This window comes from Lepidothrix coronata, unplaced genomic scaffold, assembly GCF_001604755.1.
Source record: "Lepidothrix coronata isolate B3197 unplaced genomic scaffold, Lepidothrix_coronata-1.0 Scaffold28, whole genome shotgun sequence".
Taxonomy (NCBI): Eukaryota; Metazoa; Chordata; class Aves; order Passeriformes; family Pipridae; genus Lepidothrix; species Lepidothrix coronata.
The window spans coordinates 5,282,450-5,310,448 of NW_016690208.1; the positions used below are offsets into that span (position 1 = coordinate 5,282,450).

The window sequence follows — 27,999 nt, forward strand, 5'->3', positions numbered from 1 at the left end:
GGCCGGAGGGGCGGGAACGGCGCGCGAGAGGGGCGTGGCCTCGACAAAGCCCCGCCCCTCCCCTTCCCTCTCACCCGCCGGGGCCGCCGGACAAAATGGCGGCGGGGCGGCCCCTCAGGCGGCGCCCTTAAAGGAGCCGCAGCACCCGCGACTCGGCGGGCGCGGTGGGTGGCGATCGCTCGCTCGGGGCGAGGAGGCGGCGTGGAGGTGCGCTGAGAGCCGGTGCCGTCCTTCAGGAGAGCCCCAGGGGCCGTCCTGGCCGCCGCGGCGGCGAGCGGTGACACGGCGTTACCATGTCAACGCAGGTAATCAAAGCGGCGGCCTGAGGGGAGACGGGGCGCGGCGGGACCGGGATCGGCCTTGGTGGGTCACCGGGGAGGGGATGGGGGGCACTGGGACCACCCAGGGCCCCGCCGGGGAAGGGGGACCCCCAGGCCAGTCCCCCCTCCCTCCTGCTCTGCCGTGGGTGTCACTGCGAACCGCGATCTGCGCTCAGGAAACAGCGTTACAATGACAACCGCGCTCCCTAAAACAGGAAGAAATGCCCACAGCATCGTTCTCTTTCTCCTGTCCCTTCTACTTTCGCATTCCTGGTCCTGTTTGAGTTGTGCCTCCAAGCAATGGATGGAAAAGAGTGGCTTTTCCTTGCCCCTCTTTTCCTTGACCACCTTTCCCTTTCCAATTTTGGAGGGAACAGAATCCATTTCAACAAAGAACATATTCTAAAGACACAACGTGATCACTCACAGACCTCCACGTTCCCGTAAAATCATACTTTTCTGTCTTAAAGACTGTCTTAAAATGTGCTCTTTGTTCACTGGGTGTAGGTGTCAGTAAAACTCAGTCCCTGGGGGTGATCCCTACAAGAGATTTGTCCCACAGAACTTGCACATGGCTTTTTCTACTCTGATCCCTGGGGAAATATCTTCTTCACTGAAGGAAGTGCCTGTTAACATTCTCTGGAATTTCCCAGGCAGTCACGAGATAATTTGTTTGCAGAAAGGGAAACTCTGGGAATGCTGGAGTTTTTCTGCTTTGCCTTTTTTTTCCCGCTCTTCTTGCTGCAAAGTGGGTGATTTCTACCTCTGGTAAAAGCAATTGGGATGCAATCCTGTGTTTCTGCCAGCTCTGTTAGTCTGAGCTGAGGGTATCTGCAGACCTGAAAGGTGTATCCATTCTTCCCAGTGCCATGAGAACTGGGAGCTGGCACCCTCGGGAGAACTGGCTTCGATGTGGGTTTGGCACAACGTTCTCCCTGTAGCCCCTTTGTTGTTGTGCAAACCTTTAATATTTATCCTTATGTACAGACCGATGTTCATTTTTGTTCTTCCAGATCTTGTCCTGTGGTATTTGGGATTTTTGGCAATGAGGAAAGGCTCTGTAAGAAAAGCATTAAGTAGAAAACCAACTTCTCCGACACCAAGTCCAATGTCACCTGTCAGCTCAGATACCAGATCCCCGTCTCCCCTTGGCCAACAGACACCTCCAGCTGCTCCCCAAAGCATGGAGCAGGTGTACCAACACCTGGATATTCCAGCAGAAGACGTGGGACCTGCTTTTAAGTTTCATAAAGGTTTGTATCATGAACAGCCGCTGGTATAAAAGTACATACCACAAGCATAAAAAGCCAGTGTTCTGTGAGTTGTGTGGTTAAAGATGTATGGTCTCTTGGAAAGAAGCCTGAAAAACTTGCTTGCATCTTTTTTTTTTGGAACTCAAATGAAGAAATGAGAATAATGAAAACTCTGGAGAATAATGAGACTTTTAGTCCTCTCTGTAAATGCTTCTGATTTGCTGGTTCTTCTCATCCCCTGGTGAGGGAGGGGATAATTTTCAATGTTTTGCCAATATTCAGTGTGAAATTAAAGACTAATATAAAAATCACCAGGTTCTTTTCACTGCTAAAGGTAGTTTCTCTGTTTAATTTCAGGTGAAAATGGTGTTACCCCGGGAGTTAAGTACATCACTGAGCCCCTTATAAAGGTTCTGTCAAAACAGCAAAATTTGGCATGTATAAGCTCACTGAATCTTTCTTCCCCAAAAGATGGGGACAAAAAGTTTAAGGTAAGGTTTTTGACAATAACTGGTAATTAAACCAAGTTTAATTTTGGTTTATTTTTTAGCAAAGGTTTCTTTTAAGTGGTTGTGAACACCATAAACAATTGATTCATTAAGGTGATGTCTAAAACACCATTAATTTGTGTAATGTTTTAGCTTTTGGGTTGTGCTGGTTTGGGTTTGGTTTTTTGGGAGAGGTTTTTTTGGGGGTGTGTTTTTTAATGGCATATTCTCTTTTATTTAATGAGACTGGTCCACTGTAAACTTAAAACCCAGTTTTTCTCTTCCAGCACTGTAGAAGTCTGTACCTAAAGTGAGGTTTTAGAACCCAACAGTGGAACTGTGATTAATTAAATGTTAGAACACTTGGTGTTTGTAGTGAACAGGTGGTTGTTAAAAACAGAAATCTGCTTTTCTCTTTTTTTAAAAAAACCCTGCAATGCTGAGGGATTCATTTTGTGTTCTTCAGTACATAGAAAATCTGGAGAAGTGCTCTAAACTAGAGGTACTAAATCTTAGCAACAACCAGATAGAGAAGATGGAGAAGTTGGATAAACTGCTGAAGTTACGGGAGCTCAACTTGTCCTGCAACAGGATCAGGTAAAGAGGAAACCTGGGCAGGTTTGGTGAGCCCAGGGACAGTAAAACTGATGTTCTTTTACTGCTGGAGTTCTCTCCAAAGTGCATTTCTCACCAGTTGTATTCTAGACTAACAGGCTTTGGTGAGATCTTCTTAAAAAGCACAAACTCTTTGGTGTTGGAAGCATGAATAGTTCTGGGAAGTGCTGTCGGTGCTGTGGTTAAACTTGTTTTCCTTGGAAGCCCAGCCAGAAGTGCAGGTTTCCAGATACCACAGTGAAGAGTGTGCAGTGACCCAATTAAATGCCTTAAAAATTTAATTAAACTTTTACTACTTATTATTACAGGTAATATAATAAGTTTTCTTTTAGGACAGGAAGCTGACTGGGCTTGATCAGGCAGGCAGGAAACCCACTGAATTGGTTTTTAACTGTTTTGAGAGAGTCTGGTGCCTTGTCTGAGTGGGTTAAAAGTGTTGAAGGGTAATGGTTCACACAACAGCAAATGAGTTTTCATTGCTTTTAATGTTTCTGCCAGTGAAGTATGATCTTTACTGTGATGAAACCCACTTTGCAGCAGAGAAGTTAAGAATAGGAAGTGGGCAAAACACAGGTTTCTACACATGGCATTCACACAACTTCCTCTCTCAACAGGAATTGAAAAGGGCAGAGGAGCTTTTAGCTGCTGCTCCATGTTTTCAGACCTCAGTTATGTACAGCTGGTATATATTCAATAAATAGTATATAAATGAGCACATTCTACTGTCCTTTGTAACAATAATCACATCTTTAGATAAATGCCTGAATAGACTAAAACCTAGCATGGTTTCCTCAGTGGTTATTTACTGTTTTAATAAAACACTGAAAAATGTAGCTCTTCATGCTGTCAGTTTACAGTTGATCCTTCTTTGTATGGGAAAAAAAACCCCACTGAAACTTGTTTATTTGGGTTCATCTTTCTCCCATAAGGTTCTCAGGAGGAAAAGAACAAAGAAACTACCACACATTAAAAGAATCTTGATATGTAAAAGCAAAGGTTTTGCCACAGAGACAGAAAGTCATTCTGTAATTTTTGATCTTACTTTAGTACTTGTAAGTCAGTTGGTGTAATTTAACTTGAATTGTGAGTCCATGGCAGTAAATAACTGTTTTTACTGATCTCTTGGTGATTATGTGAGGCAGATTTTGCTGTAGCTCATCCATAATCCCTCAGCTTCCCTGTAAATTTGTGGTGGTTCTTGGTTTGTCTTCTCATTTCCAGCAAAATTGAAGGTATAGAACATCTGCAGAACCTCCAGAAGCTGAACCTGGCAGGGAATGAGATTGAGCACATCCCTGTGTGGCTGGGGAAGAAGCTGAGATCCCTTCGTGTCCTCAACCTGAACCAGAACAGACTGTCATCAGTGAGTGACGGGAGGCACAGACAGACTTTGCTCAGGATCCTTCCCTGAGGGAGCTGCTGTGTCCACACTGATTGGCTTACTCTGAATAATTGCTGAGTGTGTTTCCTTTTGGTCAGAAAAACTCCTTTGGTGCAGGGTTTTGAAGATGCAAACCTGTAGGATGTTGTTTGAGACAGTGGGAGTTTTGGGGAGGTTGTAAATATCCACAGGCCTTGGGGGCTTGAATTTCCAAGGTCAAGCTTTATTAAATTTACCCTCTTTAATAGAAGAAGCCATTTGATTTTAGGAAGTGACTTTAGTCATAGTACTCTGCGTTTGGGTAGGGTTTTAGAGATTACTCTTTAGCATAAACATTAAAATAGATCCTTTGATACAAACCTAACATAAGACATTCTACATAATCAGAAGTTCACTCATGGGGGTTTAATTGTTCTTGGAAGGATGTCTGATCATTGTTCCCTTTCTCTTTGATTTAGCTCCATGACATAGCTAAACTAAAACCTCTCCAAGATCTGACCTCTCTATTCCTTGCTGATAATCCAGTTGGAAATCTGCCTCACTACTGCTTGTACACCATATTCCACTTGAGAGCACTGGAAAACTTGGATGGGCAGCCCGTGACAAATCCTGACAGGCAGGAAGCTCTGCAGAGGTTTAATTTAGGTAACAGTATGTTAAATCTAAAGGGAGTGACACAAAATTGAAGTTTTAGAAGGAGAAGACTTTTCTATTTGAATGTTTCTGTGATTCTGTTTTGCAGAAGAGATAGAAAAATTAGAGAGAGAGTTGGAAAACACAGTCAAGGAGATGGAGAACCTCAAACTGACCCAGTCCAAGGTGCTCGAGCAGCTTCACCATCAAGATGAGGTCAACAAATCATTGAAAGAAAAGACTTTGCAACAGAAACAAAGCTTTGAAGACCTACAAAGGGACCTGGGCACCAAAAATGAGCTGGTAAGGTAATCACCTGCACTAGGGAAATACTTGGACACTGAGTTGTCAGTGTGAGGGTTCAAATGGCTGGAGATTTATGGTTAAAACTGAGACAAACCTTAGGGACTTCAACTCTCTAAAGAGTGGTTATTTACCAGTGATTCTTCAACATTCTTTCTGTAGAAAAAGTAAGTATATTGAACCAGCAGTCAGTATCACTCTTGTCATTTATGGTAACTTGTTTGTTTGTCTCTAGTAATTGTTTATTTTTGTTTCAAACTTGGTCAATTGATGAAAGGTTAAGTGTCCTCTGGCTGCTAAATTGCTGATGTACTGAAATATCCTGCCTTGGTCAGGCTCTAACCTGCTGCTGCAACAAGGGAAAAAGTGAATACTTTTCCAAAACCAAGATGTGCATATGAGCTGTATGTCAATAATAGCCCTTGACTGTTATTTTGGGTAATGTCCACTGGTTTACTTCTATTTTATTCACATCACCCTAAAATCTTATATTTGAATATCTTCCATTGGTAGCTCTAAAATGCAAGGAAAGTCCTCTTGACTTGAGAGTGATGAATTGTGAGTGACCTGATGGGAACTTAATAGATGGCTTTTATCTTGTTAGACTTTGTCCTCTAAAACTTCATCCTCCATCCTTTTGATAGTTAACACTTCCCCAGCTGTTTATTCTCTGAGCACACCCCACTAACCAGCAATCTGTTTCTAAAATGCAGTTTTCAGTATAGTGAGATTTAGCAGCAAATACTTTGCAGTTTGAACCCACTGTTATCCTTGGGGTGACGAACTTTGCTTGCTTCTCTCCTCCTTCAGCTGGTGTGTTGGTTTGTCCCAGCCCCCTTTCTGCAGAGCCTTTATTCCTCACTGAAGGTAGCCCCCCTGTGCTCCTGCCTGCATGGTTATTTTATTTCTAGGATGTATTTGCACTTTCACTGACGTAGCAACATTAGTATGAAGTGTTCACTGTGGGTTTGGATACAGTTTTCTGGATATTTTTTTTCCTTTTCTCTGAAACACAGTTAATTTTTGCATGACATTTTATCAGGTTTTACAATCTTTCTTTAAGCCTTTCCTGTTCTTATCTTTTCCTCCATTAGTCCTGCTTTCCACTCTCTGTTGGAATTGTGCTGCATGTTCTCCCTCAGGTATTCAGTGTGAAAAGTTGATTTAAAATGAAATCACATGATGGACCTTTACTTAAAAATAGCATCAAAACCTACAAAGTTAAACTAAAATAAAATGCATAGACTTGTACATTTGACAATTGAGATATTTGGTTTCTTTTACAGGCCCTGAGTGTTAATAGCTTCTATGCTCATTGGTAGCAATAAATACATTTGTTATTTGGCCTAGATTTTGCTAGAGGGTCACAGCCAAATTATTTTTTTATCCTAAGTTAGTAACAGATTTCTTTTTAAACCTTTGATGCCCAGAAACTTCAAAGGCCTTTCATGTGATCATTTGTGTTCTATTAATTGTGGGGCTTCTGTCTCCTCTTAATCATCACTGTACCTTCCAATAAAGCTGCACTTTGTGATGTTCTTGCTCTGTGGTGTGAGATGTGAGCTGTGTTCCCGAGCTGTGGCTGTGCCCTGCTCTCTGTAGAGCTGAGCTGGGTGTGCTGATGACACTTGGATGAATTCAGCTGACTCTGTCCCTGCTTTCTCAGCTGAAGCAGAAGACAGTGGAGCTCACCCGAGCCTGCCAGAAGCAGTATGAGCTGGAGCAGGAACTGGCCTTTTATAAGATCGATGCAAAATTCGAGCCACTGAATTTTTTTCCATCCGAGGTAATAATTTTAAAAGAACGGATCTTTTCGTTGCCCTTCCTCTGGATTTTCAACTTGGAAAATAAAAGTTTTTCTAGAATTCTAATAGACAGCGCTTAATTAAAAGTTGTTAGTTACAAAATATAAAGATTTCATGTTAAAATCATAAGTTATAAGCTTTCAGCCGAACGGTGAGGGACATTTAATGTGCTAAATATTAGTGTACATATCTATATGTATGTGTTTTAGCTGAGTCCATGAGCAAACATTACATTCTTAGTAATCAAAGTAATGATAGGCCCTTCTTCTGGCTTAATTTTGGAGGCCCTTTTACTTGGAGAAATCCCACAAGCCTGAGTTAGATGGTATTAGAATTTCTATGCTTTTTCTGTTGAATTTTTCTCCTAGTAGAGCCCACCCTCTCTGTCATACCTGCAAACAAATATGGAGATGCCTGAATGAAAGCAGCCTCACAAGAGATGTGAAGATCAGTAATTATTAACTATAATTAAGTTATGTCTGAGTAAAATTTAAGTGCAACAATGTAATGGACTAAGTATAATCTAAGTAGATCTAAAATACAAAGTTCTTCCTGTTAATATCCACTTGCATTACACGTTTGCAACAAACTCACCACACCCCAGCTGGGTCAGTTGGTTTTTAATTCTGTTCTAAAATAACAATATTCAAGGCCAAGCAAGTCAAGTGTAATCTGTTTTCTTCTAATTATTCCCATTTCAAATTGGTTTAAATGTCTGTTATGAATTGTCTGCAGCCGGATTTCTGAGCTAAAGACAAACTGTCTCCTGCATTTCAGGAGGTCGAGGTCGATGATGTGCCCGGGGAGAGCCCCTACATTGGCAAGGCCAGGTACAAAAGGAACATGTTTGTGAGGGAAGGATTCATCGCTGACAGGGCTCAGCAGCTGCACCTGGGCAAAGTGCAGGGAGAGGGAGAGGACTTCTGGAGGAAAACCCAGCTGGAACTGCATCTCCAGACTCTGGATGAGCTACTGGAGAGTAAAGAAAAAAAGATTAATTCAGGTAAAATCTTATCTTTTTTTAATCAAATAAAATTAAAATACGTATATCATATAAAATGTGGTTTATTCTGCTGACATAAGAAGTGCTGTCATTTCTACACACTGTGCTTGCATTTTGGGTCAAAGCTCTTACCATCTTATGGCTGTTATTTTACTATAACTCCATAGGAAAGGATTGCATGTTATTGAAAACACAAAGCTAGGGAAGTTTCATGTTTGATGCATTAATTCAATTGTGTAAGACTCATTAAAAGAACTTTAGACACACTTTTTGATAAACCAGAATGTATTGGCTGTGGTTATCACTGTGTTAAGAAAATGCTGATTTTTCTGGTGATAATACACAATATTATAAAGTAACTTGTGGGATTGTGGGGTTTGTGTTGTTTTTTTTTTTTTGTCTGCAGCACAAAGAAGATTGGAAGAACTGCAAAGTGCAATTGGAGATGCAGAGCAACGAGTTTGGAAGGTAACAGAGGAACTGCAACAACTGGAGGCTGCTCTGGATCAGAAAAAAGTAAGTTGTTCCACAAGTGGCAAAGGAAAGTGTTTGAAGAACTGTTGATCTAGAAAATGTAACTTTTTCTCCCCATTCTTTTCAAGAGGCCACTGTACATATATAAACCCATTTGTCAGGCCTCAGAAAAATCTGAGAGGCTTTAGAGAGCTTGTTTATAAGTTGTTGTGCTGCTGATTGACTTTCCCCAGAATGCTTTGGAGAAACCTGCTGTGGAGGTTTAGTTGTGCAGTTAATAAGCAACGTGGCTCCATAATTGGCAGCAAGAATTAATTTAAAGCCATTTATCAGCATTAAGCTAAAATTGTATTTTCCATTACTTCAACTGTCATCAATTATTGGTATTTTTAGTCTTTTAACTCGCCTTAAAATCAGTGCCCAGGATCTTTATTTGACTGGTAAATATGGTCTTGATCAGCTGTGTATTTCCAATTAAACCCACTTAACCCCCTAATGTACCTCCAGATATCCCAGGCCAACAGAGAAGCAATCGAGCAACAGTTGAATGAAAAGATAAAAATCCTGCAGGAGCTACAGAAGGAAACCTTAGAACTGGAAAAACAAATAGAGAAGCAGAAAAGAGAAATAGGGAAAAAACAGAAAGAGCTGGAAGACTTGCAGACTTCTCTTGCTTCTGTAAATCCTGAGGATCCAAGACATGTAAGTAAAACCAAAATCTGAAGTTTTTATGCACTGAGAACTGGAGCAAAGGCTGCTTTAACAGACCACCATTCAGTTGTGCCCGAGTTATATATTTCGTTATATATTCCTTTATATATTCCTTTATATATTCCTATATATATATATATATTCCTTTTCTATTTATCAAAGTCATTAACTGTTACCAGTTGAAAAACATACAACTCCTCACAGGTAAAAAAAAAACCCTCCAAACCAACCAACTTTGGTAAAACTCTTGAACAATTCATTTCCACAGCAGTTGCTGCCCAGCATGTTAAGGACTGAATCTTTGTGCCCTGCACAAACACCCTGTGCAGAGCCTGGGGGACAACTCCTGTGGGAGAAGCCCTTCCTGCATCCCTTTGTGGAACCTGGCCTTGAAGATGTTAAAGCTCTGTGTCTGGCAGTGCTTCTCCAGCCTTTTTGGGGGGACAGATGGCCCTTCTCTGTCACACACACTCCTGTCAGTGCTGACAGAATCAAGGTCTCCGAGGTCACCTCTTCCAGGGCTGGGGCAAAGCCGGCTGTGCCAAGGAGAGCTCGAACTTCACAGTCTCATTGTTTTTTATCCTCAGGCAGGCAGGGCTTTTGATTTCTGGGTTCTTAACTGCGTTCAGGAACAGCACGTGCTTGTAGACATTTTAAACCGAACCGAAATTGAATTAGTGTTTTTAAAAAGCTTGTCTCCAATGAAAGCGTTTGGGGCCGGCTGGATGCTGCTGAGTAAACAATGGCAGAATTGTTACGCTTGGCTCCTGTTTTCGGCAGAGCCCGCAAACACTCTTTAAAAAAAGGGAAAAAAAAAAAAAGAGCATTTTAAAACTTTTTTTGCCCGGTTGCTGGGTAGTTGAAGGGCCGGGGAGGCTCCCGGGGCACGGCAGGAGCGAGCCCGGCCCTTCCCGCGGCCCCCCTCGCTTCGAATCACAACACAGGAAGCGCTGCCGGGGCCAACGGCCGGGAACGGGACCGGGAACGGGACCGGGAACGGGACCGGGAACGGGACCGGGAACGGGACCGGGAACGGGACCGGGACCGGAGCAGGAGCGGGGACGGAGCGGGCCGGGGCGGCGGCTCCAGCCCCGCTCCCCAGCAGCGGCCATGGCACAGCCCCTTAATCCCTTCCCGAGCCCAGGCACCGGCTCGGGATTCAAATGAAGCCCGGCCCGGGGTGGGGCGCTCGGCCAGGGGCATCTCGGGGAGAGAGGACAAAGGCAAAGCCGTAAGTGTTCGCGGTTGTTGTTTTTAAACATCATTCCTTGGTGACATTCAGCAGCTGCAGCGGCGACTCGGTTTGGGATTTACTTGTTGATATTTCACTTTCGAAAGCTCAGGGCTGGTTTGTTTTTAGCAAGGTGACAAGTTGAATCGCGCTGATATGGATGTTAAAAATTAACTTCCGGTTTAATCCGTTAAAAATGCAAGAAAATATGGATTTTACTGTTGTTATGGAAGTAACTTTCAAAGTTGGTTTTGGTTTCTATTTTCCTGAGAACTTGCATTTAAATTTTGTACTGCTGGCTCGATTTATTCTTTTTGAGAAGTGACAAAAAGGTGCTGTTTGTCGTGACGGTATAATTCTGTACTTGCCCAAGTTTCTGGTATTTGAATCGTTTCTGAGCAATTTCATAGCAGTGAGAAACAACACTTTATTCTGTTGACAACCACGTTTTGTATACAGCTGAAACAATCAGCTAATTCATACTAAATGCATCAAGTCCTGACCAAAGTCTGTGTATCTCCCAGAAATGTTTTAACAAAATAATAAATATTCTGCTTTAAGTGAATCTTAACTGTAAAGTTGGCCAGATTTGCTGGTTGTTCAGAGTATTTTCCTTGGAGTGCTGACCTGACGTGTTCTAAAGCATCATCTGCTCCGAAGGCAGTGCAGGACGACAGGATTAAAGGTTCTGGAAGAAATCATGTTTGTTCTTGACTGAGAGAGGAAATGGTAGAACAAAATGTAAAGGCAGGAAGAAAGATAGCAGTCATGAGGAATGATTTATAAATGCAGGCTTTATCCACCATGCCTGGGCAAGGGGGAGACTCCAAACAATGCTGCTGCTCACAGATTGCTGCTTATCTGGGGTTCTTTGTGGGGCAGGAGTGAGGGAAAATAAAACCCCAAACACCACAATGTGTGACTTTTATTGCTGGTAGAGGGACACTGCAGAGCTGAGACAAAACACTGGCTGGAGTTTTTTAAATCTATATTGATGTTGTCCTGCTTTCCCTTTCCAACTGCTCATTACCAGGCTCACATGAAAGCTCAGAAAGCAGGTAAAGAACAGCAGCTGGATATGATGAACAAACATTGCCAACAGCTGGAGAGTCGCCTGGATGAAATGCTCTCCAGGATTGCAAAGGAAACTGAGGAAATCAAGGACTTGGAGCAGCAGCTCACTGATGGTAAATTTGAATTTTTTCTTACAGTATTTATTTTTAGGAAAACATGACAGTCGAGGGTTCAGTTTTGTTTATCTTTGTGCAAATGAAATATGGAAGGTGTAGGAAAATGTTGAAAAACTGTTCTTAACTGATGTAAAAGGACACTGTGTGTGTTCACCTCACTTGTACAGGGTTGGGGAAGGTCATTTGTGAGGCTCTTCCCTTGTTTCCTTTTTCCTTAAGGTGAGGGATAAGGTTTGAAAACTGCCTTGAAGTCACTGAAGTAAATTTATACATACATTTACTACACACCTAAATCTGTGTAAAAGTGACTATCCCAGAAAAGAACATGATTTTAAAAATTGAAACAAAATTGATTTAGGTGGAAAGGTAACAAATGTCACCTTAGGTGGGAGGGAGGAATGAGATTCAAGAAGAGCTTCTTTTTAACTCTCCCAGTGGTCAGGGAAATCCTGAAAGCACAGGCATTTTCTGCTTGGGTTCTAGGTACTTGTTGTTATTACTTACTCCAAAAGCCAAACATTTAAAGAAGATGAAGAAAGCAAGTTTTGTTTGTTTTGTAAAGAAATGTGGCTTCTTAACGATCTCAGGTTTGTTTTGCATTTCTGCAGGTCAGATAGCAACAAATGAAGCCCTGAAAAGGGACTTGGAAAGTATCATCATGGGATTGCAGGAGTACCTGCAAAGTGTCAAGTGCCAGGCAAAACAGGCCAATGAGGAATGTAAGAAGTTGCAGAAGGATAAAGAATCTTTGCTAGAAAGATTGGCAGATCTAGAGGAGGATAAAAACAACCTGGAAATGGTTGCCATGGATGCAGAAAATATGAGAAAAGTAAGGCTTAATACCTTTCTTCCCAAATTCAGATGTCTAAGAGTAACCTTGAAAAAACAAAAGGCTGATGAGCAGATTTGTACTAGGGAAGCACAGTTCCTTGGACTTGGTATGGTAACATCAATTAGATGTGCCCACACACCTTGAGAACAGAATCTGGCCTTTAAAACCAGTTGCCAGAGAGTTACAGTAAATATGAACTTCATGGGAGATGCCTCAGAAATGCAGGTTTTACCTTTCAGGCATCACTACAAATGGACTTGCAGGTGACCCTGTGGGGAGTGGGACACTGGCCAGGGATGTGTTACCAGCTTGGATCTGTCCTGTCAGTCCTGATTTAGAGCTGTCCTGGCACCCTGAGGAGTTTGATGTGAGCCTGGATTCCAGGAACACGTCACTCTGTCACTCTGTCACCTTGAGCTCCACCTTTCTAACCTGAGTGTCCATTTTTGACCAGTCAGAGCAGCATCACTGACCCGACCTTAAACATTAAACCCTTCAAGTTTTAATGTTTAGTGAGTTCCTGGGTTAAAGGGGAAGACAGGCACTGTACTCCTAGGGAATCCTGGCTGTCTGTGTACATCCTTCTCAAATGACTCTGGAATTCCAGGAAATTGCAATGCTGGAGAGGGCCCTCCAAGAGCAGCAAGAAATAAATGAGTCTCTCCGAGATGCCCAAGGGAAGGTCAGTGCCTACGAGGCTGAGCTGGAGGCCCAGCTGAGAGAGAGGGATGCTGAAGCCAAGCAGCAAAAAGAAGAATTTGAAAGACTGAAACAACTTAGCCAGGTAAGGACAGAGCTCTGGTGCTGCCAGAGGTGTAACCTGCCCTGGGATGAGGGACCAAACTTCCCTCCCTACCACACCTCCAATTGTTGGTTTAGTTGTGCCCCCAAATGGAAGGTGGCACCACTTTGCTGGGCTTTTTAACTTTGCTTGGGTCCAGATGGTTTGGTTGGGGTTGTTTTGTTGGATTTATTTTTAGGAGGTGTTGTTATACTGTTACTGTTTTAAGAGATGCATCTGTTGTTGTGTGTTTAGTGCCAGGTTGGGCTTGGGAGTGGGGGTGTTAATCTGAAGGTTTTCTGTGTTTGTAGATGGAACTGTCAGCCCTGCAAGCCAAACTTGAAAAAGAAAGGCAGGTGTTGGAGAATGCTCAGACCAAAGCACAGCTGGCAGAAGAGAAGGAACAACAAAATTACAAGCTCCTTTCTCAGTTCAAACAACTGCAGGTGAAGTGTTTGTTGTATTAAAAATTTAAGCTTTTATCATTTGTGGATTTGTTTACTTACGTTTGTGTGGATTTTTTTGGTCTGTTTTTTTTAGGGAGACAACAATCTCCTGAAAGAACAGCTTAAAGATCTTCAGGACCAGCTAAACCATGCAGTTGGGAACTTAATTCACCCTGAGGAAGTCTTGGCTTGTATAAATGAACTCAGGCAAAAGCTTCAGTCAGGGGCTGGAGAGATTCAGTGAGTAAAACAGAAGTACAGACAGTGTGAGATGTGTGCATGTGAAAGGGGCAGTGATTGTTCCTCTGTGCTGGGCACTGGGGAGGCCACACCTCGAATCCTGGGGGCAGTTTTGGACAAGAAAGACATTGAGGGGCTGGAGCAGCAGGAGAGGCTGAGGGAGCTGGGGGGGCTCAGCCTGGAGAAAAGGAGGCTCAGGAGGGACCTTCTCTTCACAACTCCCTGACAGGAGTGGGGGAGCTGGGGCGTGTCGGGCTGTGCTCCCAGGAAACAAGGGACAGGGCAAGAGGAAACAGCCTCAAGCTGTGCCAGGGGAGGTTTAGATTGGATATTTGGGACATTTTCCTCACTGAAAGGGTTGTCAAGCCTTGGAAGAGGCTGCCCAGGGCAGAATGAATCCATATGGTATGTCTTAAACTTGCACTATTGTCTCAGGCTTCATTATTTCAGTATTGGGCATCAAAATTTCAAATGGTTATTTTCTGTCTTGGAACCTGGATTGTTTCTCTTTCAGGTGCCCAAATTCAGCTGATGTTGTAGGGAAAAGCCTTGCAAAGCTGCAGAGGGAATTTAATGACATCCTTACTGATGCTGAGAGGGAAAAAGAGAAAGCATGGGCTAGACAGAGACAATTGCAGGAAGAAATGGTATCCCAGCAGGAAAAGCTGGAAGAATTACAGGAGAAATATAGACAGGCAAGTATCAAACAACTAAAGCAAAAGTATTTCAGCTTAGTCTAACAAATATAACTTGCAGATGAAGGATCAAGTTTCATTACAGATGGAGCTTTGCCACACTTTCTTTTATGTAACAGTGGAGTCTGGTTTTATTTTTTATTAGCTTCCTGATTTTTGCCTGATTATTTGGTGAATTAGAATTTAGACTCAATAATATGTCTCAGAGGCAACAAAGAATTGAAGTATCAGTAGAAAATTACAGCTATTAACCTTCTTGAAAGATCACTATACATATCACTAACAAAATAACTTGGGCACTCTTAAAATGTTATAGTTACAGGGGCAAAGCAGTTCTCTGTCTTTTCTCTTTTGGTACCAAGTGTGCTGGTGATTGCATTTCCCAAAAGTTTGTTTAATTAAATCAGAAAAAAAAAAAAAGTATTTCTGGCTACTCATTCTAACTTATTTCACTTACAGGTTAAAGCTGAAAACAGGCAGAATAAGAACAAGGTCCATCAGTTGGAGAATGAAATCCAGCATTTACATGATAAAATAAAGAGCATGGAAGAGATTCAGGGCCTTGCTGACCAGCAGCTCCAGGAGGCAGATGAAGAGAAGGAGGCTATTCTTGCTCAACTGGAGGATTTAGAGAAGAGGGTAAGAATGAGTGAGGGCAGGTCCATGCACTGTGTTTGCTCAGAAAAGAACTCAGAAACTTCTGAATTATTTTGCTTTCTAAGATAAAACAGATACAGGCAGGAAAAAAAGGGTTAAATGTAACATCTTCCTTTTCCTTACATTTTATGGTTTGTCCTTGCTTTAGTTTTTTTCTGTGCATATAATACAAAGTGGGATAGAGAGCCTTCCTTCCATGCTGCTTTTTACTTCAAGCTTTTCAAACAGACCATTTTCCTGCTTTCAGAAAAAAATAGAAGATGCCAGGGCACAACTGCAGGTTGTGAGTCTGGATAAGGAGCTGAAGGAACTGCAGAGAGCCATTGTCACCTCAGATAAGTTGGCAGCCACAGAGCTCTGCCTTGCTAAAAACCAGCTCAAGGCTCTTCAGGGGACTGTGCTCAGGATTAATCAGGAGAGGGCTGAGGTAAATCAGCATTGCTAATTAATTGCTTGTTAATGCCATCGGAGTGGGAACGGTCCTGGTGTCCTTTAAATCAGCTTCAGAGCTTCCTTCTGCACTGTCCTGCTGCACAGGAGCTCTTGCTTGGGCCAGAGTTTGAAATCCAGAGGATGAAGGAGTGATTTGGGGATGGGCAGGTGTTCCTGCCCTGTGAGGGAAGGGGAGAGAGAGGCAGATTAAACCTTTTATTAGTGAGAAGTCAAGCAATAGATAATCCATTGTGCTGGGAGATAGGAAAGCCAAAGAAAGGACTATGGAAGTTTGTGCTTGCACAAACTGGAAACAGGTTTTAAAACTGGGAACCATTTTTGGCTCCGTGCTGACACCTCCTCTCTACAAATACTGCAAAGTTAAAGGAGAAACATTGTTTTCCATGAACTTTGCCAGTTTCTGGAATGCCAGAACAGGCTGATGCTTCTTTTTGGTCAGCTTTTCCCAATGACACCTCTGCAAGCTTTTGAAGTGTTCCTGCAAACTAAAGCTCCAACAAAAATCTCGATTTTAGGAGATTGAGGAAGCTGAGGAGTTCTGTGCTGAGGCAGCTCGTGCTGCCCGGGATCTGGCCAGGGCAGAAGCAGAAATAGAATTGCTACAACAACAACTCAAAGAGAAGGAAGAGCAAGTAGGTTGCACTGGTGTTTGTTCATGTTATAATGTATCATGTTCTATGGGAAAATACCTATCAGTGAGTTTCTGAGAACACCACATTTAGAGGTTCTTGCCCTGCCCTTTTCCCCCAAGTTTTCCCAAGTCACGATGCTCTTCCCTCCCCTGTCACCTGCCCAAGAACAAAATGAAACCCTCCCTGACTTTTAAGCAAAATCATTCCTTGTTCACTCAATCACCTCCCTGTGGTTGTGGCTGAGCCTCTGTCTCATGAGGGAATGGGAAGAACAATTCTGTTCCCTCAAAGTGTTCTGCTGAGTGAGAATTTTTATAGGGATGGATTGGGCATGGCCAAAAAGTTTTAACACAATCTGATTTAAGCTGAAGTGCTTTGCCTTGATTTAAACTTGCATTTCAAATAGTTTCAGCGTGAAATGGAGAAAGCTGGAGAGAAGGCTGTTGCATCAAGCCCTCAGAAGTTTGAAATGGATAAATTAAATGAAGTTATGGAGCAGCAAAAAGCAGAAATCGACCGTTTAAGATGGTTGTTGGATAATATTGGGACAGGTAATTCTCTTTTCTCTCCTCTTATTGCAGAGAGGCAGGGACAAAAAAGAAAACTATTCCAAATTTCTCATTGTTTGAGCTGAGAATCTGGAGAACGAGGTGTTCAGAACACCTTCCTGTACAGCTCTTCACAGGATGGGTGTTAATTTTCATTAGTTTGTATTAACAGCACTTTTTATAGCTGTTTGGAAAACAGGTTGTGCTGTGAATTTAATTTATGCTGCTCTGGAACACTGTCAGACATCTGTGTGAGGAAAATGAGCAGCAGTTACCTGGATATGAACTTGTATTTCTACAGTCTTAAAATGCCAGACCTCCCAAGGCCAGTGAATATATGTCACCAAATATAACATTTAGTTTGGTTCCCCCAGCAGTTAAACTTTTTATTATTTTTTCAGATTACCAGGATAATAATGAGGGGGAAAGCTGAATGCAGTGTTTATTTAATTATTTGCCTTGCATGCCTCTAAAACTGTGATTAATTTACAGTTAACAAAGATGAAGTTGACAACTTACAGGGGGAGCTTGCAGCCCTCAGAAATGTGCTGTCCCACCACAGTGATTGTATCCCCAGCACAGCAGACCCCTGGAAAAGAAGAGGATACTGGTATTACCTGCCACCATCACAGGTCAGGAATAAAAACCCTGCTGTGGATTTTTTTCCTTTTGGTGTGGGAAAGTGCATTATAAACTTACTGGATTTGGGAGGAACTGCAGAACAAACATTGGCTGCCATGTAGGAGAAATACTGAAACAAAACACACCCAAATGTTCCCTGATAAAGCCCATTACTGTGTGTAACAGGAATCCAGTGTACATAACATTTGGAGACAGCAGTGCAGTGCTGCAAATTGATTTAGGTAAAGGTTAAAAGGGGATGTTACAGACAGACATTTACTGGAAAGGAGCATTTGTCTGAGTTTAAAAGAAATATTGTTAAAATATATTTAGTGGTCCTTTTTTAAAGCAACATCATGTTTGGAAATGAGCCAGCAGAGTGTGTGTGTAGCCTGCTCCTGAAAAATCATTAGAATGTCTACAACAAATGCTCTATTTTACATGATTTGTCATTTCTAGATTAAAACACGCTGTATTTTTTTTTTCTTTAGGCTTCAACTCCTGCTTCCCAGAGCACAAAGGACTCTGGAGTGTGTTTGGGGTGCTCTGGCTCATCCCCAGCCAGGAGAGGGGGTGCCCAGGACAGGCCACGTGGGAGGGAAGACTTGCCCAGCCAAGGAGGGTGTTGGGTTTATTCCCCAGCCAGAAATAGGTCATACAAAACAAATTCTGGTAGAGGTAAGTCAGTGCCACAGGCTCAGGATGTTCAGGAGCCCACTAAAGATGGACTTGCTGAGGGTTCACAGTGAATGTTTTGATGTGCATGAGGGAATATAAATGCTTCTTACTGTTGAACTCACTATCCAGTTTCAGCAACATTTGATACATTTTTGTACCTTATAGAATTTAAAATATTTGAAGACTACTGAAAAAATGATTTAAACTACTGAAAAAATGATTTAAACTAGCCTGTGGTTTGGGTTTTGATTTTTTTTTTTTTTTTAGGTAAAGATAGAAGAGCAAAAGAAGATGGTGAAGGAAGTGCAGGAACTCCTGTTCCAGAAGAGCCTCCCTTTGTGCCACCTCCTGGCACAGTTCTTTACACTGCCCTTCCAGATGGTGCCCCTGCCCCTCAGGGAACAGGGGTTTATGGCCCCCCTCCTGCAGCAGCCAGTGGAGGAGCAGTTGCTCCTGGATCCATCATCCATGGCCCTCCTCCCGTGGGAGCCCAGGTGGTTTATGGCCCTCTGCCTCCAAACTGCACCGTCCCTCTCGTTCCCCTGGGAGTGCTCCACTGCAACGTGCCTGAACACCATGATTTGGTAAGAACCAGGGGGGAACTGGCTGACAAATGGATTAGAAAAAAAATCCCTGTGCTGGGAAGGTTCTGGACCTGCTCCTGAGCCTCGGGAGGACGGAACCAGAACACGGATGTTGATTTTCTTGGTGCGTTCCCCGTGTGCAGGAGAGCGAAGTGTCGAGGCTGGAGGACACCGTGTGCTACCTGAAGTCTCAGAAATACAAAGAGAGGTGCTCAGAGGCAGCTGAGCAGAAATACAAGAGAGAGGTGGAGAAACTGCTTCAAAATGTTGAAGAACTTGAGCACGAAAGGGCAGAGCTGGAGTGTGAGGTGGCAGAGCTGCAGCGAGCAGCTCAGAGGCAGAGCAGGCGCAGGTGAGGGACTGCGTGGAGTGCACTGGGAGTCAGCATTGGAAATAACTGAACTCTTGCCCAGTAGAAGTCAGTTTTGACTCATTCACAGCTCTAGAACTCCAAGAGGCTCCAGGCCTCTGGCGTTTTTGTATTTTAATTCCATGTTTTTCCTCCCCGACCTTTTAGGGACTTCATTGACGGGTACCCCGACAACCTGCTGGCAGAGCTGCAGTTGGAAAGGTCTCTGAGGCACCAGGAGGACGTTGCAGAGGAGATTGGGTGTGTGGAGAAGACTCTCCTGAAGCGCAGAGCTGAGCTCAGGGAGGCAGACAGGCTCCTCTCAGAGGCTCAGGTGGAACTGGAGAGCACCCGGGGGAAGGTGAGAAAGCCAGAACTGAGAGCAGAATGATTTAAGTGTTGCATTGGTTACTTTAGGCAGAGGGTTTTTGGTTGTCTAAGCAGTTCATTTTCACATGGATAACCTGAAGCCTCTTAAAATGCTTCTATTAAAATAAGTCGTGGGATAACCTGTGCTAAAAGAAAATGTTTTAGTCCCTGCCAAAGAGGAGGAAGGTTTCCTGCTCTGGCCAAGACAAAAGGTTCTACTTCGTGGTAGAGAGGGAGGAGGCTCAGGTGGAATATTCAAGCCAGGAGGTCCCTTTCCAACAGCTGACTGCAGGATATGAATGTGGAAATCACAGGATGGGATGTATTGTCTCAGTTTTCAATTTTTCTCTAGACTAAAGAGACTCTTCAGAAGTACAGTCGTGCCAAACAGCATCTGTCCTGCACCGAGTCAGAGGCAAAGGAGCTGGAGCAGAGGGCTCAGGAAATGGCCACTAAACTTGTGAAAGCTGCTCAGCAACTCAGGTACACTGTTCTTGTGGGTCTGTGTCCCAGGGGGATGAGGAGAAGGATTAGATCCTTTCCAGTATCAAAGTAGTGCTTTTGGAGAGGGAGAGCTGTTCAAATGTTAATATAAAAAGGTAAAAATCCTTTTTTAGGTTATTAGAGGCAGATACAAAGGATTTGGAACAGTACAAGAGGGAACAAGAAGGTATTTTGAAGGAAATCAACCAAATGGTGGCTGCAAGAGACTCCGAGTTCCAGTCGCTGAACCAGAAGATAGAAATGCTCTCTGAAAGGTAAGGGGTTAGAATTTACCATAAACTGTATTAGATTAAATAAAGAAGTCCCCCTCCAATAAGTCACTGCCTTAAATATTCTCTCCTCTTTTGACACATGTTTTTATCCTCTCTCCCAGTCTTCAGAAGCTTCAAGGAGATATTAGACTGGCAGAAGGCAACGAGGACCATCACCTCCAGATCATTAGAGAAGCAGAAAGCCTTGTGCAAGGCAAGAAAACTGAACTGGAAACACTGAAAGATCAGGTAAAGCTCAGCTTACTGACCCTGGGCTACCAATTTTATTGGTTCTGATGGAACTGAAGGCTGAGAAGAGTCTTAAGTCACTTGTTCTTGTTCGTGTGTGAAGCCACAAAACCAGGATCTTTCAGCTGATTCTTCTGTTAACCTTGTACTCTGTAGATTTCTGCTCAGCAGCAAGAGCTCCTGTTCCTGGAGCAGCAGGTGAACCAGAGAACAGAAGAGCTCCATGTCCTGCAGGACTGCATTTCCCTAAAGAAAGGGGACCTCAAAGAAGCCCTTCGGGATGGAGAGACAGAAGCACAGGAAAAACTGCGCCAGATAAGGGTGAGTCTGTTCCAAATCAGCTCCCAGTTCATTTGAGAAAAAGAACTGAAGTAGCAAAAACATTCCATGAAGTTTCCACAAAGTCAGTTTGACTTTCTACCACCTCCCCAAACCCACTGAAAAATGGGGTTATGGAAAATAAACGTGCAAGTTTATGGGTTTGTGTGACTAAAAGCTTGGTCCAGATGCACAACTAAGAACTCCCCAGGTCCAGTAATTCTGACAGAATTGGTCCCCTGAGAACTAAATGACATTAATGACTTCCTGTTGCTGAGATGAGCAGCTGCTGAAGCAAGTCAGTGTGATCAGTGTGTGTCAAACACAACACAGCTGCCTGTGCCCAGCCCCACTTGCACTGAGGATTCTGTGCTTCCTTTCTGAAATAAAAACAAAGTATAAGGTTAATTATATTTTGTGGTTTGGTGTTTTTTGTGGGGGCTTCCTGTCTGACTTTATTTTAATGGCTGTTATTCACTGCAATGACAGTGTTATGGTCAGACTTGTAGATCAAAACCTTTGCAGGATTACTGTAAATAATCAACAAGCAAGACTTTAACCTAAACATTCTGTATTTTTTGTTTGTTAAACAGTATAATGAAATTAAATGGAGCAGAAAATTGATGACAGACTTAATTAAATAATGTTATAAATATTTACACCTTCTATTTAAAGGATTGCAAATAATGACATTCCTTGTAACACTGATACATTTCCACAGGAAATAAAAGTAATTTTGGAAGAGCTTAATGTTGAGAGGAAAGAACTGGATGCCCAGTTGAGTGGGAAAAGAGCACAGCTTTCATTCCTGAACAAGGATATTAGAAAGGAGGAAGAAAACCTTCAAGGAATCCTTGGGCAGATCACCAAGCACAAGATGGGTATGTCCCTGCATTTACTCACTGCTGTTTTGATTGGAAAGAAACACACAGAGCTCTTCTCTCATCCTGATCCAATAACCTGTATTTATTTCACCTTTCTAGAACTGAAACATGTTCTGGAAACGCTGGAGCTTGAAAAGAACGAACTTCAAGGTTTGAAACTGCAGCACGAGCAGAAGGTCAATGAGCTGGAGAAGACTCAGGTGGCAATTCTGGAGGTGAGTGTTGCCTCTGGAGCTGATACAGGGACTGGGAGAGGTTCTGTGGTTCTGTGAAGCTCTGGGTAAGAGAGTCCTGATGCTTTTAAATCAATCAGTTCCTAATCTGATTTCAGCTTATCACAGAAAACCCTTAAATCTGCTTAGACCCTTTAAAATAATGGGATTTTTTGGTGCATGGGGGGGGGAGTGCAGACAGACAGAAGGCTCTTCTGTGGCTGTTGGATGATGGGAACAGTTTCCTTAGCATGAGCTTCCAGAGTCTTTTTCTCTGGATTCTCTTTGTGTCCTCACTTGCACAGGGTGAGTCTCATTTCCACCACAACCTTCCTCACAAATCCCCTCCAACCCAGCAAGGTTTTCAAACTGCTGCAGGATGTTAATACTTGTTCTCCTTCTGGATCATAGAAACATGTTCAAAATGCCTGTTTGTTTTTTGTTTTTGCAGGAGAAGCTAAAACTGGAGAAGGTTCAGAGGTTATTTCAGTGCCAGCAAGGGGAAGTGGAGAGGCAGGAACAGCTCCTTGAGAAAGACCGGCAGGAGAACCAACAGCTGGTTTCCCAAATGCAAACTCTGCAGAACAACCTCGAGGCCCTGGCTAAGGAGAAGGAAAAGCTCCAGGAAGACTCTTGGAGTCTGGAGAAGAGGTTGTCACAAACCAGAAGGTGGGGGGATATTTTCTTGCTGCAAAGCTCAGAAGGGCTGGGAAGTGCTTTGAGTGCCTGTTTGTCAGAATTAAAAATACAGCTGTAACTTTGAGGTGCCGAGTTATACAGAATGTGCAGCTCCTTCTGTCCTGGGGAGGTTTTATTTTAAGCCTGAATGCAATAACTTAGAGAAAATACTCAGCAGTGGAGCTGGTGAATTCAACACCATTTGTTATATCCTGGCACTGCCACAAGAAACGTTAAAAAAGTCAGATGTGAGTCTTGGAATGGGACATTTGTCTTGCTCTGACTGCTGGGTACCACCCCCTTGGGCTGAGGAGATTTCACTGACACTTTTTAAGGGTTTTCAACCAACCAAGAATATCTATTCACATTTTACAGAGACTTAACTGCTGCTGAAGACAGCAGCAGAACTGCCCTGTCCAATGTAGAAAAAATGGAACTGAAGGTTAAGAACCTGCAGCAGGAGGTGGAGCTACTGAGCAAGCAGAAGAAATCACTGAATGGAGAGATTGTTGCTGTCCAGGAGGATCTTCAAGGTAAAGATCAGTTTTTGGGTTTAAGCTGTAATACATTTCAAGAGAAATTGTGTTAAAAGACACACTTTAACTCAGGTGTCTGATATTAAATATCCAACATGCTCAGATGTCTCCAGGCAGAAATTGTCAAAAAGATGGAAATTTGAGAAACTGTTTCTATTGTTCATTCTTCACTTAAGAGAGAATTTCTGTGTGCAGGGATTTCAGACTGCTGATTGAAAGATTATTGTTGCCAAATATTTTTTTCTAGGAAAAAAGGAAGAACTAGAAACAGTGAAAGGAGAACTGAGTGACTCCAGGGAGCAGCTCCAAGTAGTGGCACAGGTTGGTCTTAGTGAAACACGAATTTATTGTCACAGGGGGAGGAGGTTGAGGCACAGCAGGCACAGCCCATCCCCTGTTTGTCTGGGCACTCCAGCTCAGCCTCAGAGCCTGGCAGAGCTCAGAAACTGAGTCTGGGGTGGGTTTGATTGCTTTTAAGAAGATACTTTAAAACCAACCAACCAGCCAGCCCTGGTTTCTCCCCTGGTGGTTCCTGCTGTGTCAGTCCACTCGGGTGGTTTGCATGGAAGGAAATGCTCAGGGTGACCAGGGTTGGTGAGTTCTGTGCTCTCAGACACAACCCTTCTGGCCAGAGAGCTGCTTCTCTCACCAGCTCCTCCTCTCACCTGGGTTTGGTTTGTGTTGCAGGATTTGAAGAACAACACGAGGCAGCAGGAGGAGCTGCTGAGGGAGCAGGCAGCCCTGAGAGGAGACATCCAGGAGTATTTGAGGAAGCGTAAGGATCACCAGGAGAGGCAGAGGAAGAGGGAGAACCAATTGGAGGAGCTCCAGAAAAAGATTCAAGAGAAGGAAACAGAACTGGCTGAACAGGAAGAGGTAACGAGCCCCCTGACTTGCCTCACTTCCCCTGAGCTGGAAAGCAAGGCAGCCAAAAAGTGTGGGGGGAGAGTTTGCAAACAGCCACAGCCTGGCTTGGGTTGGGAGGGACCTTAAAGCTCATCCAGCTCTTTCCAATTTATGCTGCTTTAGCTTCTGTAATGTTTCTTAGAGTGGTTTTTGTTCTCCTTGGTGTTCAAGCTCTGAGGGGGGGGTTTCTGGCAGGTTCTCCATCACCTCAAGCAAAGTTCAGAGCGCGAAGGAAAAAAGCTGGAAGAATGTACAGCTAAAGTGAAAGAGGAGAGAATCCTCTTGGAAAAGGAACTTGCAGATCAACACAAGAAACTGGAGCAGACAATAGCAAAAGTCAGGCTGGCAGAGGAAAACCTTGGGAAGCTGGAAAAGGAGGAGTCCAGATGTGCAGCTCTGGAAGAAACGGTCAGAAAAAGCAGTAAGTCATTGCCCAAATTAGTTGTTTCCACCTCTGGGTCTTCAGTCTAATGGAACCAACAAACATTTCTGTTCATCTCACTTGTTTTCTTGGTGTTTGAAAAGTGTCTGCTGTGTGTGAAATGGGCCAGGATGGTTCAGGCTCTGCTAATCAGGATTGGTTTTAAACATGTTAATTACAGAACAGCAGCTCTCAGAAAGACAATCACAGTTACAACAGAAAGACAGAGAAATACAGTGTCTTCAGGAGGAACTGGAAGTCTCCAAGTCTGAGCTAAAGCAGCTCCAAGATCTGGTGGTGTCAGAGAGGAGAGAAGCAGAAAAACAAATCTTGAGTCTGAAAGAAAAACAGAAAATGCAAAGGACAGAGCTTGAAAGAAAACTGCAGGTAAGTCCTGGCTGAGGGGGGAGAAGGTTTGGGGGGTTATTTTAAACAGCAAAATGATAGAACACCCATTTTTTGTACAGGAGGAACAAAACCCCCTGGCCAGACACAACCAACCTCTGGTATTTCCAGGCTGTGCTGCAGAGAACCTGAGTTACTCCTGTTTAATCCTGTTTCTGCCTTTTAACTTGAAGACATTATGTGGTTCTCTCAGTTCATATTTGTGCACTGGATGCTCCCACTAAAAGGCATCTTCCTGCATTTTCCCAGGAACAAAGGCATGAAAACACCAGTTTGCAGAGTGATGTGGCAACAGCTGAGCAAGTGGCCCTCAGGAACCACCAACGAGCCAAGGGCCTTGTGAAGGACCTTGGGCAGATCCAGCAGCACTACAGGGACCTCCAGAGCCAGGTGGGTTTGAGGGTTGATCACTCCCAGACAGTTCATTTGTACTGGGCTTGAATCTCCTGCCTGCTCTGTCACAATTACAAATACACCTCCTTGGCATAACCAGTCATGATTTATGCAAATCACTAAAATGTTATCAACGTTCAGGGCTACTCAGGGAGCCTTTAACGACCTGTCAGTGCCAGCCTGGGCCAGCTTCTGCTTCTGAGACTCACTTGGAATTAAAAGGGATTCCACCTTGTCTGACGCCTTCTAGTCCTTTAATAAATCCTTTATAAATTGCTTTCAAGCCCTTTAAAAACGGGGTCCTGCAGAGAAGGATGTTGTTGGCAACTGGAAAGTATTCAGGAAGGCCCCGCAAGGTTTAAGTGAAAAAGTTGTGTCCTGGAGTTTCCTGTTCCCATCCAGGGGTTTTCCCTGGCAGAGTTAATGTTGGAACTAGAGCTGCAGCTGGGCAGAGGTTTTGGGGGTTCTGATTGTAGTGGTCCTGGTGTAACCCTTTCAAAGTAGCCCCTCTGGACAGATGAGGTGTTTGTAACCCAGTGCTGAGACTGTTCTGTGCTGCAGGTCAAAACCCTGGAGGAGAGACAAAGGGAAATGGAGAGTGCAGCAACATTGCTTAACCTGGAGGTTGAAGATGAAATTAGGACGGGGTTTAAATCTCCCAACTCCTCTTCTCTGTACCCACTGGAGGATCTGGAAACATCCTCTGAAGCAAAGGGAAGCCTGTTGTGTGAGTCTGGGGACTGGGAGCCCTTCACTGCTGCTGACAGACAGCTCTTGTCCCGGGGAGACAAGTGGAACATCTCCAGTATCTTCATAATGGTAAAAAGCTTTGGGAAAGCAGCTGCTGCTGGTGCTGCAGCCAAGTGTGGGGTCCCTGTCCCTGTCCCTGCCGTGCTCACGTGCCTCTGTTTCCCCAGGACGAGCAGTGGCGGGGGGAGGCGCTCCGGGAGCAGCTCCAGCAGCACGAGGACCGGCTCAAGGTGCCACATCTGTGCCTGTCACACCCACACGGCCCCGGGGCCACTTCCACACACCCCCCAAACACCCCGGGGCTGTGGGATCCACCCCCAGCTCGGCCAAATCCCCTCTGGAGTGACCAGGGACAGGAGCTTTGGGTGGGGGAAAAGTAAAACAGTAAAAGCCTGGCAATGCAGGCTGGAGCAAGATGAGTAATTTTAATTAGTAGTTAACTGGATTTTAGAGTATTCCAAGAAGATTCCCTCACTTCTACCACACTGTGGTATATCAGCAACGTGACAGATGAGTTCAGGGCCACCCATAACCACATGAAGGTGATGGGGGGGTTCAGTTAGAACATGGCAAAGGCCATCAAAACAGAGCCAGTTTAAAAACAATTCCCTAACCCACTGCCCCCTGCTTGTGGTGTGAGACTGAACATTCCAGCCCTTATGGCTTGACTTGACCTTTTCAGTAGGGTGGGAAGTGGCCTTGCCTGGTGTAACCAGGCCCATCCAGTGGGCAGTGCCCTGCTGTGACCCCCCTGTCCATGCCCAGGCCCAGCTCTGGCAGTCCCTGGCCCAGCAGGCCGAGGTGCTGCTCCGGGGGAAGCAGCAGACGGCCGGGAGCCTGCACAGCCTGCAGAGACAGCTCGATGGGCTCCACGACCTGCTCAGCTCTGCCTCGGACTCGCTGCTCCTGGCCAGGAGCTCCAGCCTGGGATCTCTCAACAGCACTCTGAATTCCACAAGAACTCAGGTAATGTGCTGCTCTGGGCAGCAATTCTGTTTTGGGGGTTTTTAAGGTTTTTTTTTCTCACTGGGCAGGGGCTTCTGAAGGGGGGTGATCAAACCCTGCACTTACTCTGGCAGTAGCTGATGTATTTGGAAAGGCTGAGCTTTCCTTGGAGTGGTTGGGGCTTTTTATTCTTTTCTTTTTAATCTTTTGTTCTCTAAAATCAAATTTTTTCTCGTTTTTACAAAGTCTAATGTCTCTGCTAATTGAAGGCATTAATTACCCTGACTTTACTGCTTTTCCCAGGCCTCTCTGCCAGGCCTTGCCGGGGTCCCCAGCAGGCCGGGAAGTGTCTCAGGATCTCCCACAACACGTTCCTGCTCCCAAGGAGTCTCTCGGTGAAGCCAGAGGTGAGACACAACTTCAGCCTGGTCCCAGCCTCCCTGAGAGCCTGGAATGCCAAGGGACACAGGGGCAGGTGGGGGTTCCCAGCCCACTATCCCTGCCCAGTGCCGTGGTGTCTGTCCTGGTTTAGGGGTGTGTGTTCTGCAGGAGTCGTCTCTGGGCAGGAGCTGCTGGGAGCTCTCCTGGGACACAGAGGGACCAAGTTAAACATTAAGCTTTGCCATCCTTGGCCTTTCAGTAACACATTTTTGGCTTAGGAACTGTCCAGCCCAGTGGCTGAACCTCTGCTAGGGCTGGTTCACAGCAGCCCAGGACAGAACTGTTCTTTTGGACCAGCTGAAGTTAAAATTGGTACTTGAAAAGTGGCTTCACATTGGAAGAGCTCAGAGCCCATCCCCAGCTTGGCCATGGGCCCTCAGCTGCCACCTCTGAAGACTTCTCCTACCTCACTGTGTGAGCCCTGTCTGACAAGGCCTTTGCCCACAGGAGCTGCTGCAGGGCCTGCACTGTGCTGTGAAGGTTTTGTACAACTGAAGAACAGGTTTATGTATATGTTGGTTTTTTTTTTTTTAAAAAAAAAACTATTTTAAATGAGTATTTAAATGTGCCCAAAACAACCTCCTATTTAAGTGCTCAGCTCTTGACCAATTTTGACTTTACAGAAACCTTGTTACAAGGCTGGACTTGTCCCTTGACCTGTTGCCAAACACATGGAGGTTTTAAATACAATTATTTTTTTGAGTACTTCCTTAAAATAAACTTTTGTGATCGATGCTTTTACATGGGGGTGGTTGTGGGTTCTTTTCCTTAAAGCTGCTCTCCAGGACACTGAGCTCCACATCCAGCACAGCCC

General features: G+C 44.2%; 1 protein-coding gene across 3 annotated transcripts; it reads left to right on the forward strand.

Annotated features, from left to right (window-relative positions):
• The first annotated feature begins 62 nt into the window (after positions 1 to 62).
• On the forward strand, positions 63 to 27,926 carry CNTRL (centriolin). Of its 3 annotated transcripts, XM_017810098.1 has the most exons (44): positions 63 to 305; positions 1,334 to 1,573; positions 1,931 to 2,064; positions 2,528 to 2,658; positions 3,898 to 4,039; positions 4,516 to 4,702; positions 4,800 to 4,993; positions 6,660 to 6,779; positions 7,576 to 7,801; positions 8,208 to 8,317; positions 8,783 to 8,977; positions 11,251 to 11,404; positions 12,016 to 12,236; positions 12,847 to 13,023; positions 13,332 to 13,466; positions 13,561 to 13,706; positions 14,221 to 14,401; positions 14,861 to 15,040; positions 15,306 to 15,485; positions 16,027 to 16,143; positions 16,550 to 16,694; positions 17,184 to 17,323; positions 17,804 to 17,990; positions 18,258 to 18,574; positions 18,718 to 18,926; positions 19,092 to 19,284; positions 19,645 to 19,775; positions 19,910 to 20,050; positions 20,170 to 20,296; positions 20,453 to 20,617; positions 21,336 to 21,495; positions 21,598 to 21,713; positions 22,162 to 22,379; positions 22,764 to 22,921; positions 23,172 to 23,245; positions 23,612 to 23,800; positions 24,026 to 24,251; positions 24,433 to 24,638; positions 24,906 to 25,046; positions 25,611 to 25,868; positions 25,967 to 26,029; positions 26,565 to 26,765; positions 27,048 to 27,151; positions 27,633 to 27,926. In XM_017810098.1, the coding sequence occupies exons 2-43, from the start codon at positions 1,366 to 1,368 to the stop codon at positions 27,141 to 27,143; spliced, it is 6,999 nt and encodes a 2,332-aa protein (XP_017665587.1). In that variant the 5' UTR covers positions 63 to 305; positions 1,334 to 1,365; the 3' UTR covers positions 27,144 to 27,151; positions 27,633 to 27,926. The 3 variants fall into 3 exon arrangements, with proteins under 3 accessions (XP_017665587.1, XP_017665586.1, XP_017665588.1); XM_017810097.1 differs by having other exon boundaries at positions 27,048 to 27,926; XM_017810099.1 differs by having other exon boundaries at positions 18,264 to 18,574; positions 27,048 to 27,926.
• The last annotated feature ends 73 nt before the right edge of the window (positions 27,927 to 27,999 follow it).